General features: G+C 38.9%; 1 protein-coding gene across 1 annotated transcript; it reads right to left on the reverse strand.

Annotated features, from left to right (window-relative positions):
* Window positions 1-465: 465 nt before the first annotated feature.
* Window positions 466-11,384, reverse strand: EMB3147 (Acyl-carrier-protein S-malonyltransferase). The gene is made up of 10 exons (XM_008805913.6): window positions 10,960-11,384; window positions 10,139-10,224; window positions 9,975-10,041; window positions 9,455-9,597; window positions 9,177-9,225; window positions 8,949-9,086; window positions 8,780-8,860; window positions 1,359-1,535; window positions 1,186-1,272; window positions 466-935 (listed from the first exon to the last, which is right to left on the reverse strand). The coding sequence occupies exons 1-10, from the start codon at window positions 11,263-11,265 to the stop codon at window positions 873-875; spliced, it is 1,197 nt and encodes a 398-aa protein (XP_008804135.4). The 5' UTR covers window positions 11,266-11,384; the 3' UTR covers window positions 466-872.
* Window positions 11,385-16,274: the final 4,890 nt, after the last annotated feature.

The following is a 16,274-nucleotide window of genomic DNA, read 5'->3' on the forward strand; positions in this document are numbered from 1 at the left end:
ATAAAAAAATTGAAGTTCCCCCACCTTTCCGAGGAGAAGATTATTGCTAGTTTCAAACAGGAAAATTGTGATGTTCTTCGTTTGGAATCCTCGACAAATCTGCTATAATCGCGGACCACCTGCACATTTTGGAGCCCAAATAAAGTTGGTATGCACTCGAACACGTTAGGTTGATTAGCTTTGAGTTATCGGATGTCCATCAAGGCATTCGATAACTCGTTAAAGATATTTCTTCTGGAGCGTTCTGCAATGAATTTAGCAACGTCCATAATATCTTTCTCCCCCCCCAAACCGTCTTTGGTTGCAATAAATTAAAGCTATTTTTCAGCTACTATGGTAAGACAATTACTTATGATCCAGATTATATTTTGATTGCAACAAGACCATCGAATATAGTTAAAAAAAAAAAAAAGGTTAGACAACAGGTAGGATAGAGAGTATAAAACTGAAACATGGACAAGGAGATGCTTACTATAATCATGATCTTGATTATTCCAACTGACTTGAAAATTAGAATGGACTGACCACATGTTCTAACTTGACGGCTCAGAACTAAAAGAGGTGCTGCCGTAAAGCTGCAATGTAAAAGACATTATTACAATCATGTTGTCTTGTTAGGCTGTCTCGTACAGGCTCCTAAGCTAAGAATCATGGTGCCTGTCATTAATAACTTTTAAAAAGGTGAAGCTTAACTCATGATCTACACTCCTGCATGCCTTGTGGATTTTGCGCAGCATCCTGATCTCTGGACTTGGGAGCAGCAATTTGGGCAGCCGTCCGAGCCTCACCAACAACAGTTACGGAAGGATTTCCTCAAAAAGAAAGGCGGTTACGTAAAGATTGTGTAGAAAAGGCATTATTTTAAGGAAGCCTCAAGCACCAACATTTTCAATGTCAGCACCCTTATTAATTCTCTTCACGATTCCTGCAATGACCTGATACAACACCAGATACTTAGCACACATACGAAGCCTATGGATGATGATAGAACTATAAGAAAGTGAACACCATGGTATAGCTGATATTGCAGTGCTAAGAGCCCTGGTTCCAAGCATTTAAGGTAGATGGCTGTTCTTGACAATCCTTATTTATGACCCAATTTATTCAATATATTTTACCAATTATATCCATTGGAAAAACCAAAAAAATCAAAAGAAGAGGTTTCCTCAGGTATTTGCAAATTACCTTTCCAGGCCCCAGTTCATAGCTTTTCTTAAGCCCTTTGCTCAAGAGAGTCTTCACTGTCAACTCCCACTGAACTGGTGAAGTCACCTGTTATTCAAAGAGACCAGTTCGGTAAAAGCTAATGCTCATCAGTTTTAGACAATATAAGATATTTGCAATCCCATGATAGTCACCTGACGTGCTAGAATCTTCTTGATCGTATCAGGATCTGAGTGTGGTTGTGCATCCACATTGGAAATAACTGGTATTTTAGGAGTTCTAATTTCTGTTGCTGCCAATGCAGCTTCCAATCTTGAGACAGCTGGCTCCATGAAGATGGTATGAAAAGCACCAGCAACCGCTAGACGTACCTGATGACAGAAAGTACCCAGATTCCCTGTTTCAACATTCATAGCCCTTTCTTCTGATATATAGTCTTAAATTATAAAACATAAAAGCCTGGAACAATTACCATCTAAATCATGGTGATATTTCAACCATTAACAACTATGCTTCATTTGAAAATAATGGTATTCCAAACATTTGAGAAATAATTTTATTCCATGTTACTAATTGATGATTTATGACCAAAACCATTTTAAATCATCAGTTCATTTATAAGTTGCCAAGATATTAGTGTGTACACATAAGGACAAAATGATGACCAGGATGGTTTTAACTATTTATATGTAACATTGTCTCAAAACTAGAAATCCATTAATTTGGTGGTTAATCTTTGAGAACTGAACAATGGACATAACATTTGCACTACAGACTGCAGCAAAGGCAAACTCGCTATTAATCTATGATGCTTTTTTACATGGAATCGGGTGTGACATAGGAGATGAGGATATCAGTTCGACGATTCAAAGGGTAATCCATAGTCTGAAAGTTATAGATATGCCAAAAGAACAGGTGAAATATGATGCATTAAATCACTTTCCTAGGTTGAACTCAAAAGGAATGGAAACAAACTGTACAGGATAGCCAAAATATGAGAAGGCAGGGATTTATCCTATTCATGCACTAAATAATGAGAATCATAGAATACTGGTAAATGAAAATGAGATTGTGTCAAATCGAGAGGGTATTTTCAAAGTTGTTAGATAAGGAGAGAGTTAGATGCAGTTAACGGAAAACATTTGGGGTTGAGGAATCAAGAGTTCAAGACTCTACAGCATCGCACTAGTCATTCTGAAATCAAAATTGTCAGACCGTAGATCTGTATAAAGAATTTTACAGCAAAGGTATAAACCAGCAACAAGAACATTACAAAGCCAATTTGGCTTCATATCACAATGTCAACCACTGACACGACATTCTTAACTGGCAATATGAGAGGAAATTTGGAGTGACGCATCTACATATTTCATACCCATATATCTCAACAAACATTATCATGTATCGTGATGGGGCATTCATGTATTTCTTGTGTCATACTTTCATGCTGTAAAATTTTATCAGCTATTCCTAACTGGGAGTCAATGAGCTCTTTGAGGCTGGATAAAATTATGTAATACTACTTGATCACTTTCTAAAATATAAAAGCAATTTGTACTGGCTATGTTGCTCAGCCTGTTTGATGATTTGGATAGGTTCTATCATATCCACGACACTTTCTTCATTGCTATAAGTACCCTTGGAGGTGTAAATTGGTTTAGCCTATCTTGCTTTGACTACTATGTATTGCCTATGAAACATGGAACACCCCACTCCAAACACACAACCACACACACAAAAACAAGAAGGAAAAAAGATTGTCCGGTAGAAGTTTATCTCAGGCGTGACTCCATCTCCCGCCTTGTTGGTGCTTCTACAATGTGGAGTTGCAGGGATTAAAGGGTGGTATCATTGTATGTGGCAACAGGACAACATGAAAATTGATGCTTTTAATAATAGCTCACAGCAAATTATTTTTGCTATTATAGAGCCAGAAAAAATGTCTATGGGTTTTGATGGCAGTTTATGCAGACCCCATTTATAGACAGAGATGCATTCTTTGGGCTGAACCATCTACACTCATTGATCAGGTATTGCCAACATTAATTGTAGGAGACTTTAATTGCATTCATGGACCTTCTGAAGAGATGGGTGGTAAGCCTTTCACTGAAAAAGTTGGTATTAGAGAATTTCGATCCTTTATCTCTTCCAATGGATTATCCAACATAGGCTACTCAAGTATCCACTTTACTTGATGTAATAAACAAAGTGGCCAGTCAAGGGTACAGAAGAGAATTAATAGAGCTTTTGCTACCGATGACTACATTTAGAGCTTTCTGGATTACCAAGTTCATCATCTCCCTCGTATCACATTTGATCATTACCCTATACTGCTTTTGTTTTGAAAAGTTTTGGTTTTGTTATCCCCAATCTTGGGATATTGTTCGTGGTGCTTGGAACATTCCAGTTAAGGGTGATGCTATGTACCGAGTGACTAGACGACTGGAGCTTACCAAAAGGAGGTTGAAATTCAAGAACAAAACAGTGGTGCACAATATTTTTAGGTCAGAGGTGATTGAGACATCCTTCATAGAGTTGCAGACGGAGTGCGACGAGGGAGGCCTTTCTGATGGTGGTAAATCTATTCTACGGTCCAATGTCACTCAACACCATTCTCTTTTGTGGCCATGAGGCTATGTGGAGATAGAAACAAGAGTCAAATGGCTTAGGGAGGGAGACAGTAATAAAAAACATCTCCTGGATAAGCTTCACGACCAGGGGGTCTTCTTAATAGAAGAGACATTTGGCGATAAGCTTGTGCCTGCTTGGAGAGATCATCATAAATTATTAAAAAGGAAATTAGCAAGTTTTTTTTCAATTTTTTCTTCAGTTCATTTCAAAATACTTCAATTGGTACGCGCATAACGCTTCTCAGGCTTCGACTCCCGCTCCGACTCCGCCACCTCAGACCCCGATTCCCCATCAACTGCGCACGACCAGATCTAGAGTGAAACGGAATGCTCTCCAGAAAGGCGCCCATTAAGGGACACCCAAACGACGACGAGAAAGAGGATCATTGCAAGTAATACCAAAATTTTCCATTGAGCTACAATTCTTTAAAAGAACATGATTAGTATTCGTTCCCTTAAGGATAATAGTGGGAACGAATTAGAGGATGAGGCTACCATCATAAGTGAATTATTCATATTTTTCAGTTCTACAAGGATGGTGAAGGAGGATATGGATCCAATCATTGTTGCACCACCTAATATCACTTTATCTAATTTTGACAAGGAGATGCTACTAAGGTCAATCACGGATATTGAGATTGAAGATACTTTGTGCTCTATGACTGGTAATAGAGCCTTTGGCGCACATGGTTTTCCATCTTTCATTTTCAAACACTTCTGGCCTAGTATCTGCAAACATGAGTGCCTCGCAGTGAAGCCGTTTTTTACTTCGCACTCTATGCCTCTATCATGGAAACACACTTTTATTACTCTCACTCCAAGAAGTTAGATGCATCACTCTCGTCCCACTATCGCCCAATTAGTTTATGTACTACCCTTTACAAAATTATTGCTAAGCTGATTGCTAATAGAATACAACATGTGCTACAATCTCTGATAAACCTAGAGCAGGGTGCCTTTATTAAGGACAGGAGTATTTCTGATAATGTTTTTATGGCCCAAGAAATTATATATGATTTACAGAAATCTCCAGCCAAACACAACCATATGGCAATTAAATTGGATATCGAATGAGTGTATGATAGAGTTCAATAAGGTTTTCTCTTCATCTCTCTTCAACAGTTGGACTTTCAGGATGCCTGGATTGATTGGATTCAAGGTTATATTATGTCCCCTTCGTTTGCTATTCTGATTAATGGCACTCATTCTGAGACTTTTTATTCTTCTATATAAATAGTTGATGTGGGGGACTAAATGGAACAAGCGCATTTCGGCCTTTTTGCATCCTATCCCCTTGATCGAAAATCAACGACCATCAATCACCAACCCATTGCATATATAAGAGGCGTTCACCTATCTCAACCCTAGTTGTCCCAACCCTAGCCTTCCCGTTTGTCTCGTTCATGCTCTCGCTCAATGTTCGCCGTCTCGGTACCGAACTCCGTACCAGTGACACACTAGTACCGTGTTAGTATGGTACGGTACGGAGTCTTTTCGATGTAGCGAGTGTCAGTACGCCTCCCGTACCGAGTACCGAGTACCGATACCGAACTGGTATGATATAGTATGCCTTGTATCGCACGATTTGGGCTGGTACGGCGAACTATGCTCTCGTTTCTTTCCCCACCGCATCCGAATTCTCGTGCCCCTCCCCCACCACACTCGGATTCTTGCCCCTCACCCTTCATCCATGATTCTTATCTCAAACTGCCAACTCTTTCCATTCTCCCCCACTGTCCCTCTCTTAGCTACACCCAATGACAACATTGCTGGGATTGTGTATATCAACCTAGCTGGGATGGAGATCTCGGAATTTCTTCTTTGCTTGCTAGGAGTGAGGCACTAATGGCCAAACATATAGCAAGATTCCTTTTGGTTCAAGTTGGCTGCTGGAGCTCATTTATAAGGGTGAAATATGATACCTGATCTCTTCTATCTTCGCCGGTTTGTCCTTCGAGTGGTCTCTAACATTAAATGGTGTATTAGTAATGGTGCATCCATTGATGTGATTCATGATCCATGGTTATCATCCATTTCTCTAGCTTGGTGGCCCGCTCCTATTACTAATTCATTACAAAACCTTATAGTAAAGGATATTTTAGTCATTGAAGAAAGAAAATGGAATCAATCGCTTGTTTCCTAGCTCTTTGCAAAGGAGTTAGCAGATGAAATGCTCTCTATTCCAATCCTCCCAGAGGGCGATAGTGTTGACAGATTGGGATGGGTCCATCTTCTGATTTGACGATCAAGGTATCGGACTTCTATAGACTCTTTTTATTTAAATCCCAACCAAATCATGGTATCAACTGGGTGCGGAGGTTAGGTGTGCAACATAGAATTGCTTTACTTATGTGGAAGGTTATTTGGCATTGGCTCTCATGTCAAGATATTTTACACCAGCACAGTTTTCACATATCGAGCTACTGTGATTTATGCCCAGATGTAAAAGAGTCTGCAATTCATGTCACACTATAATGCAGATTAGCATCCCAAAAATGGAGGCAAGCCCCGTTCCGGGATTTATCTACTATCCCTTCTTTCTCCCTTGATGACTTCCTTCAAGCTGTTAGAAAGAGATCTTCTAGTAATGATAGAAGAATTGAAATAGTTTTGATGTATTATCTTGCTTATTATATCTAGCTGGCCAGAAATGACCTTATTTTCCAAATTACGAGACAGAGTGTAAGAGTGATTCTTCTAAGAGCATCGATCCAAGCTCAGGAGTTTATACATGTGACCACTCTAGAGGAACCGTTGACAATAGGGGTAATCTACAACTCTTCCCATGCAATTTCTGCGTCTCCATAAGTAACATACTTTTCTTGGGAGCCAGCACCCCCTACTTTCTCAAGATGAACTTTGATGGCAGTGTACAGAAGAGAGATGTTGTTAGTGAAGCGGGCTTTGTTATCAAGAGTGCTAGTGTTGCTCTATTAGCCACAGGTGGTGTCAGGATCTTTGATACTATAGTTCCGATGGCATAACTTTATGCTACATGGAAGGGACTGACTTATCCTACACAGATATTGAGGACCTCACACATTTGTTTAGAGGAGGCCTCTTTGACAGTTATCAGACAACTCTCAAATTCACTATCTTGTGATGCCAGACCTCATCTCCTTTACAAGATTGCTAGCGAATGATGCACACATTGCTCTCTCTTAAGGTATCACATATCTATAGGAAAGCTTATAGTGCAACTGATTGGATAGCTAATTATGTGGCCAACCATACTAGGACTACATTATGGAACTCCACAACAAATTTTCCTGCTCAGTTTTTGAACACTTTGTTTTCTGATTCCCACGGATGTATCTATACTTGAATGGTTTAATTTATCTGATTTACCCAAAAAAAGAAGGAAAAAAGAAAAAAAAAAGAAGGAAAAAGCCATCTCCTTGTGTCGTGCATTCTGTTTGTTTGTTTGTTTGTTTTGTGTGTTACTTTCCATTTTCTTCCTTGAATTTATTAGTTACGGATTTCTTACTCCATCTTGGTGGAAACTATGCATAAGGCAGTATCACTTCTACTTTCTGAAAGACGCTTCTTGTTTCCAAGTTGATTGTTTACTATCAAAAATTTTCATTATATATCTCAGTTATGACTTGACATACTACTGTATTCTCTGTATCCTTGTTCTCAAAGTAAAATGAAGGTAAAGAACATATCAGTTCAACATTCTATCAACTAAACATGAAGCATTAAATAATGAGCCTATACACCAACAATGAAGATACTTTTGCTCAACCTAAAACATGGCACCACTGATGTCAACAAAAAATAAAGCATTGAGCTGACAAAATTATGAATCATAACTAGTCTATAGTAGATGAAAATGGGAAGCAAACTGTCAAGGCATCCTCTCTCACTCAAGATAAAAAGAAGGGAAAATAAGAAAGTAAAGATGAAGGATCAAAAGGGTAATGAAGACAAAGAAAAGTAGGAAAGAGGAAAGAATGTACTGAAGTGATGAAGAAAAAGATATTTTACTGTCACTTAACCCAGAGAGGATGAGGCAAAGCTTGTGTTCTTTCTTATTTTGCCTAAAAACTAACCTCGCTCGGGAAAACCTCGCTCGGGACTACAACCCAACCGGTATCGAATACCATCCCCGCCTCCGGAGATGGCATTCAATACCTGTAACCCAGTAACCGAGGAAGCCGGCTGCAGCCGGGGTTCTCAAACGGCTTACCATTATCCTTTCCTCTCTCTCTATCTCATGCACACATACAATAACAAGCTCACTATCATTAAGTTCTTCTGAATGGTCCACAAAATAGTTCAATGTCTAAAAGGCCAGAGGAAGGTAGTCACTTAAGGGTACAACAGAAACCACAAGTAAATTGCCAACTTCTTGTTCGACAATGGTACTATGGTAGACCCAGTCAAGACCCAAAGACGCTTTAATAGAAAAAAAAAAATCTAAAAACTCTCCTGATATATTGGCAGTGAACAAATAAGTGGTCAACTACCTCTTATTTTTCATTTTTCCCTTTTTGTGAAAGAAAGCTGCATTGACCTCTAACCATATATCATTGGTTAAAACTATTGCAACTACCTTAAAAGATTAAATTAGGCAATCTGCATATACAAAATTATTACTTAAGAGGTAATCATGAAATAAGTGATAACAATATAGCAGCTAGTAGAATGTCATAGATTTCCAGCAACTCCACTGCCAGCATATCTGTCACAAAGACAATTGCATGGTTTGCTTAGGTAATTCATAATAAGAATTTACATAAGAATGGTGTAAACTGCATATTTTATAAATCAGATGACACTAAGTCTGTTTGCTACAACATCTTTCAGTGAGGGCTCTTATCTGTTGAGACTAGAATTCATCTACAATCACAAAGAGAAGAATTACAATAGCAACTAGCAAGATTGAAAACTATTATATGGAACAAGCATTTGCTTTTTGAATATTTAATGTAAAAGATAATTTCAGAATATAATATGGTAAAATGCAAAAAAGCACTAACCGTCATTCGAGCCTTAAATGACTTTGCCTTTGCTTCAACAGCTTCCACTCCTTTCAGGCCACCAGAAACAGCATAATTACCCTGCAATTACAGCATTCATTTCAAAATCAAAAGATCAATATGTAAGCACCCATTAAAACTGGGAAAAGTTTAAGCAAGAAAATCTTACTGGACATAAGAAATTTGCAATCTGAACTTTATCCTTTTCATCTACTTCCTCATTAGCAGCATCACATAACAATTGTACCTTTTCTGAATCCAGTCCTATGACACTAACCATAGCACTACTAGCAGCATCTGCAGCATCCTGAGGAAAAGCTATGGTTCAAAGTTGACATATAAGACATATAAAAATGAACTACTCATCATACTTATTCTCATAAGACTGTTTGCTAACCTGCATGGCCTCTCCTCTTAGCTTGACAAGCTTGAGACCATCCTCAAAGCTTAGTTATTGAATCCATAAACCAGCAAATGTGTTATAACAGAGTAATATGCAAATAGTAAGATAGAAATATTAAAAGAAGAAGAAAATGCTCATGATCTTCCACCATGTTTTTCAGTTCTGACATTTTAATTTAGTAAGAAATATGCCATTGGAAAGATTTAGATTTGTTGCAAACAATGTAGATTAACAAATGAGTTTTGTTCAAACATATTGATAGTATTGAATACCTGAAAGCACCAGCAAATGCAAGGGCTGTATATTCACCCAAGCTCAGACCACACGTGACATCTACAGAATCAATTATATCCTGTCCTCCATCACGTGCACGTAGCACTTCCACAGCAGCTAGACTAGTGACGTAGATAGCTGGCTGCAAATGATTTGTAGCCATTTTGCTATTATCAATATAATTTTCAGTATATTTCTATCTCCAATAAAATCAAAATACAACATGATCATTAGAAAAATGGAATGAGAACTAGATTTACAGCCAGATCTACAAATCAATTATATTTCTTATGACATGTCAGATGCCAGACTATATGCAATGGGCTGAATCTAATTGGCAATTAGTGGTAAATGGATAGTCTACTCATAATGGAAGCATACCTCCAGACAATATTGCACTAAAAATCATCTTTAGTTGCCTAATCTAATTTAATAGTCGTAATTCTTCATCATATCTTTTAGAGAGACTACTTGCAATACTGGAAAATAAGCTTGATATTATGTGACACAAATGGTTACCTGGCTTATAACTGTTGAATCAAGCTTTTCTTTTGGTCCATTGGTGCAAACATCCAAGAGGTTGAAACTAAGGCAAAGGAGAAAAGATCAAGTTGAGCATATTGGAATGACCTTTAAGATGTAACATGTATAGAATAAGAAATCTAGCTGAACAATTGACATACCCAAGTACATCATTCGCCTTCTTGAATAAATCAGCAGCTGCTGGCACACTCTGAGCTTCCACCCCCATTCCCACAGTTTGTGCACCCTGAGATAAAATGGAGGACTTACCAAGCAACACCACACAAAAATATGGATCTTGAAAAGCATAACTAGGATTAAAGCATCAGTTTGACATTGAAAATTCCACACAATTTTGAATGTATCACTCCTCATCAACATTTCCCCTACCATGAACGGGATGCAGAGCGAGCGAGCGAGCGAGCAAGAAAAAAGAAAATCCAACCCAATAAATGGAACAGCGTGTGAAAATTTACGTTGCACACACTTGCAGAATTTGGTGAGCGTTATCGCGTTGCCATCCTTGCCATTTCTTGCTAGTTCAATGTCACACTCATAACTTGTCTCAGCTTAAAGAATATGCTAAAAAAAGAAAAGAAAAGAAAAGAAAACGGAGAAAGAAAACTCTTCTCACCCATCTCCATCAAAATTTAAACCTTCTCCAGTTGTCCGGACAAATAATCCCACTACCTTCAATCCAGTAAATAATGCATTCCAAAACAATCATCTAAAATTTACAGCAATCCTTACCTAAAACCCCAGAAACGCTAACATTCGAAAATAAATTCCACTCGGGCCAATTCAAGAATTTCCAACAAAAATAATCAAACAGAAGTCGAAATTCACACCAATTGATCCAAAATCCAGCACTCATTCTCTCAAAGGAATTCAAAAAGAATAGAAAAGAAAAGAAAAGAGAACAGCAGCGGAATTCCAAGAAATCAAAGAAAAGAGCAAGATCAAAGATTTGGAATCGGAATACCTGACCGGGGAAAAGAAAGGCGCAGGAGGGCTTGTAATCCAGGAAGAGGGTATCCTCGGCAGCGGACGCGCGAGATCCGACAGAGACGCTCGTGGAAACCCTAGATCTCGAGAGGTTCTTGGGGAGCGACCTCAGGCTGCCATGGGCGGAGATCCCGGGGAGGCGGGCGGAGGGGACGAGAGAGACGGAAGCGAATGCCATCGGGGCGCGCTCGCGGAGAGGGCGGGCGGCGAGATAGACGGGAGAGAGAGGGGAGGGAAAGCGAGGGGCGAGGACAGCGCGCGATGAGATCGAGGGCGGTCGCATGGGCGTTTATATCATATTGCGACGGTGAGGGGCGGCGGAGTGCACGAAGCGCCCCCGTTGCTGTTTTTAGGCAGTAGCAAGAAAAGAGAGGGTCCCGACGGCCTTTGAAATCACCGCCAGCTGGCTGAATTTTTTAAAGTTTATATTTTTTTTAGTGCGAGGAAATTATGGGATGCGTCTCTTAAATAACTTTTGTTGTTATTTTTGTAAAAAAAATTATTAAAGATGTGCTTACAAAATGGAGTCAACAGGTATCCAGCTAATGTGGTAGCATGTAATTTGTTTTTGTTTCAAAGAACAGGCTAATTTATTTCATCTTCATATTTTGGGTCCTTTTTATTGTTGTATAAGTTTATATTGATGCATTATCAGGTATTTATATCAAGTATATTGTTGCAATTAATCATTGTTATTAGGCAAGTTAACCCACTGACCAATACACTCACATTGCTTTAAACATGGTTTAGCCCAGGTGTCATGATTCATAGAGTAGGCCTTGGCATGGAGCATTTAAGGCCATGGGATGCATAGGCTGCTTAGTTTTTAAACAATCCTATCCCTATCTCTATTCAAAGTTACCAAGCAAAAAGAACAATTGATTTTGCTGTTGGAAGATCTCTGCTTGATGGTCTAAATATCCATCTGCAATTGAAAAAATCTCTGCACCCTCCCCTTTCTTTTCACGGCCTTGCTCTTAGCCACGAGCGTCGAGGATAGGGCCTGGCCTGGTTCGGTAGATCCGGACCATGGCCCTAGGTATTATATTCTCCTTCGAGATTAACAATGTTGATGTATCTTCACTCTTATACATGCCTAGCTTAGCAAATCAAATCTATGGTTTCAGCATGCTTCCACCTCTTCTTCTTAGTTTCAGCTGCCATGAACTTGGCTACAAGAACCCCTGCACTAAGCCACAAAGGTCCACATGCCGTAGCATTAGGTTATATACACAAATTAGACCAATCAACTAACCATAACCTCATCCCCACCGTTCTTCCTTCTCAAGCAAGGCCTTGGCATCGAGTTTGCTCACCTCACTAACCCGCCACCCAGTCTAAGGCCCTGTTTGGGGGAGCTGTTGGCAGTAGAGCTGTTGGAAATAGAGCTGTTGGAAGTAGAGCTGTCTGACGTAGAGCTGTTATAAAAAGCTGTTTGCTGTTTGGTAACTACATTTCTAAAGTGCTGTGGCGCTTTAACATGTGTTTGGTAAACAAACTGAAAAAGTACTTTTGTGTGACAAAATGACCATAAAGGACATTACTAGTATTATAAAACAGAGCATAATAAAATATAATATGTATTAATACATAAAAATATGATATAGTATAATATTAATATAATATAATATAATATTATTATAATATAGTACTATAATACTGTGTACTATAGAATAATAATTTAATATAATATTAAATTATTTAACATAACATATCAATATATTATGGTATAATGTAATATAATATTATATTTATAGTATAATCAATAATAAATGTATAAAATATTATAATTATTAGTATAAATTCATTTTTCATCCTTCTGATGACCATTTGCAGTTAACCAGCGGCAGTCTCGACGGAAGAAAGCCAAGACGGACGCACGTTGCCGTGGGCGGACGCCGCCGCCCAAAAGGGCACCCCACGATTTCCAATATCATCAAAAATATGAGCATAAATTAATTTTCCATAATATAACATAATATTAAATTATTTAACATAATATATTAACATATTATGATATAATGTAATATAATATTATATTTATAGTATAATACATAATAAAGGTATAAAATATTATAATTATTAGCATAAATTAATTTCTCATAATATAATATAATATTAAATTATTTAACATAACATATTAATGTATTATGATACAATATTATATTATATTTATAGTATAATACAATAATAAAAATATAAAAAAAATTTAATTATTAGCATAAATTAATTTTTACTCTTCTGATGACCATTTATCTCCCTAACAAATTTTCTTGCTAGATGATAAAATTGGTTAAACAATTACTAATATTTTTATTTATTTATTTATTTATTTTATCTTCTCTATTTTTTTCATTTCCTTTTCTTCATTTTTTTTTCTTTTCTTTTATTTTTCTTTTCTTCTTTTTCTTTTCTTTTCTTTTCCTTCTCTTCTTTCTTTTTCCTCCTTCCCGAAGCTTCTCCCCTCCCTTCTTCCTCCCTTGCCTCACTTATCCCGCATGGTCATGAAAGGGGCGATCAAGCTCCCGGCGGCGCGACGACGGGAGGATGGGCGACGAAGCCGAAGAGAGAAGCTTTGAGGAAGAGGGAGAGCGGTCGGGGGAGAGGGAGAGGTGGTTGGGCGAGGGAGAAGAGACGGAGGGAGTCAGGGGCGGCGACGGGGGAGAGGGAGCAGCAGAGGAGGATGGAGAAGAGGAAGACGATGTCGGAGGCGGCGGCGGGGGAGAGAGAGCAGCAGAGGAGGAGGGCGTTGGCGACAGCAGTAGGAGAGAGGGAACGGCAGAGGAGGAGGGAGAAAAGGCGGAGGGCGTCGAGGGCGGCGGCGAGGGAGAGGGGGCGGCGGCGAGGGAGACGGAATGGCGGCGGAGGAGGGAGAAGAGGGGAAGGGCGTCATGGGCGGCGGCGGGGGAGATGGAGAGGAGGGGGATGGGCGGAAGAGGAAGAGGAAGAGGAGGGTGATGGGCGGAAGAGGAAGAGGCGGTGGATGGGCCACTTTGGGAGGAAAAAAGGATTTTTAAATGGGGGTACTTTTGGTAAAATAACAGCTTTCCGACAAAGCTGAAAACAGCTTTTGGGGGGAAGCTACAAATTAGAGCTTCCCCCCAAAAGTTGTTTTCAGCTTTCCGCAAAAACTGAAACAGCTTTTCCGAAATTTTACCAAACATCTTTTTTTGTTTAAAAGTACTTTTGGAGGGCCAGAAAGTGCTTTTTGGCCCTCCAAAAGCTCCCCCAAACAAGGCCTAAATACTAGTAGTTCTACATTTTTGCCATTCCAGGTCTTTTTGCAGCCATTTCCTTTTGTATTAAATTTTATTATTATTATTATTGGAGACTTCATCTTAGACGCAGAATCCAAATTAAATACATAAATAACGGTGTTAGCATGGGCTATATTGGATGGATTCTAAACAGCTAAGGTCCAACATTTTGCACTTTTCCGTTTCTGGGTGGAGTTGGGCCTCCGCAGCGAAGATAGGCCTCAAAGTTCCCGGCTTCAACTCTGTGCCATCCACTTAGCCTGCTAAGTGACGGCTGCTTCTCGGGCCGAGCATGGTATCGCGTGCAGTGCATGGACAAGTGACGGCCGCATGAAATTTCGCACAAAGAAACTGCATCCTTGGAACCCTACTTGGTACGTAGATACGATTCGAAGAACTAATAGTATGGGCTACTATTTGCACCGAAATATTTGGACAATAATGAGTGACAGCATGGTCTTTCAGACCAAGCATTTATTCAGAGAGACAAATAAGAACGTGGATTGTGTGGCTTCTTGTGTGGCGAATCATTTTAGAGGCATTATGTAGATCAGAGATAGAAAGTTGTCTAGGACATTCTGAACCTTTTATTTTCTAGTTTGTTGGATGTATCTGTACCAAAAAAAATTTATGAGTCATCCATTAAAAAAAAAAAAAGAAAACTTTTTACTATTATTATTTTTTTTAATGGCAGACTGACCTCCGTTTCCTGGATCGCTGTCAACTCTTTACTTTCCACCTCTTCATCAAAGGGGGTGCAGAGACCTACCACTTTCACTTTTCAGTGATGGAACGAGTGTCTCTCACTTTCCCTTGCTCTTTCACTTTAGCGAAAATGCCAGCACTTGCGCAGGAAACCAAGCAGAATTGGTGGAATGTAACTGATCCTCCTGTACTCTGCTTTCCTCTTTTCAATAAGATCCGAGTGGTTTCTACCTCCCTTATCATCAAAAAAAAATAATATAAAAAAAGATTTTGGTACAAAATACTCGAGTATCAATAGCCATTGCATCCTGGCCCAGTGACAGACAATGGTGGGTGCAATCTTGAGTCTTGGATATGGTTGCTACAAAGCCAGGCAGAAAGCCTGCTACACAAATCCCTGGATCTCTAAGCAACAAAACAAGCAGCCTTAGTCAACTTGGCCAAGGTTCGCAATGTTTCTTCCTCTTTTTTTTTAATTTACTTCTTATATCTGGTAGAATTCTCTTTTTCAATAATTACGTCTCTCTCATTTCTATGGCAATTTAATTGTGAACCTTTATCCAAAATTTTACATGCTCAAAGTATGCTATGTGCTATGCTCGAAAATTGTATAAGCTGCTGGTTATTCATGCAGAAAATTCCTCGAACCATGCTGTAGTGGAAATTCTTGACACAACCTACACTTGATATATTGCATTAAATTCCACAAGCCACATCAATTTCTCCATCCCATAGGGCAAAATGATTCTGTTTTTTTTTTTTTTAAAAAAAAAAACACTGCAAGATGAATTACTGTTTAATTGGCCGGGACTCCCCTTAGCATTACTAAAATTGAGTTCCCACTTCATAGCAGACCATCATTTTTTGTGAGTATTTTTTTTTATCTGTATACAATCTTTCAACTTACTAGCATAAATTACTACACAATTAGAACAGTCGCAGAAAATCTAAAATCTTCCGTGCCACAAGGGGTTTGGTAATTTGGCGCAAGCCATGCATTAATTGCACGGCGTATGACCCTCCTGCAAGTTGTCCGACATATTACATTATTCATTCAACATCATTGCTTGTATGGTCCCATCTGGCCCCTAACCTTCCAAAACTTATCATTTTGTCATGAGCACAACCGTGCCTCCATCCAGCCCCTTTCTCTCGCTGCATGTGTCAGCAAATACAACTACGTGGTTCATCAAGACTGGTTCCTGTTATAAATATATCTTGTACTGCATGTTACTGCAACTTTCACGTAATTAATTTAGTAGCAAGGTCTCCTTTTCTCTCAGTCTTTTACACTTGATATAATAACTTACCTTCATGTCCAATTATTGGA

The sequence above is a fragment of the Phoenix dactylifera genome, chromosome 8 (assembly GCF_051530095.1).
Source record: "Phoenix dactylifera cultivar Ajwa chromosome 8, Ajwa_hap1_PhDact_Kaust_v1.1, whole genome shotgun sequence".
Taxonomy (NCBI): Eukaryota; Viridiplantae; Streptophyta; class Magnoliopsida; order Arecales; family Arecaceae; genus Phoenix; species Phoenix dactylifera.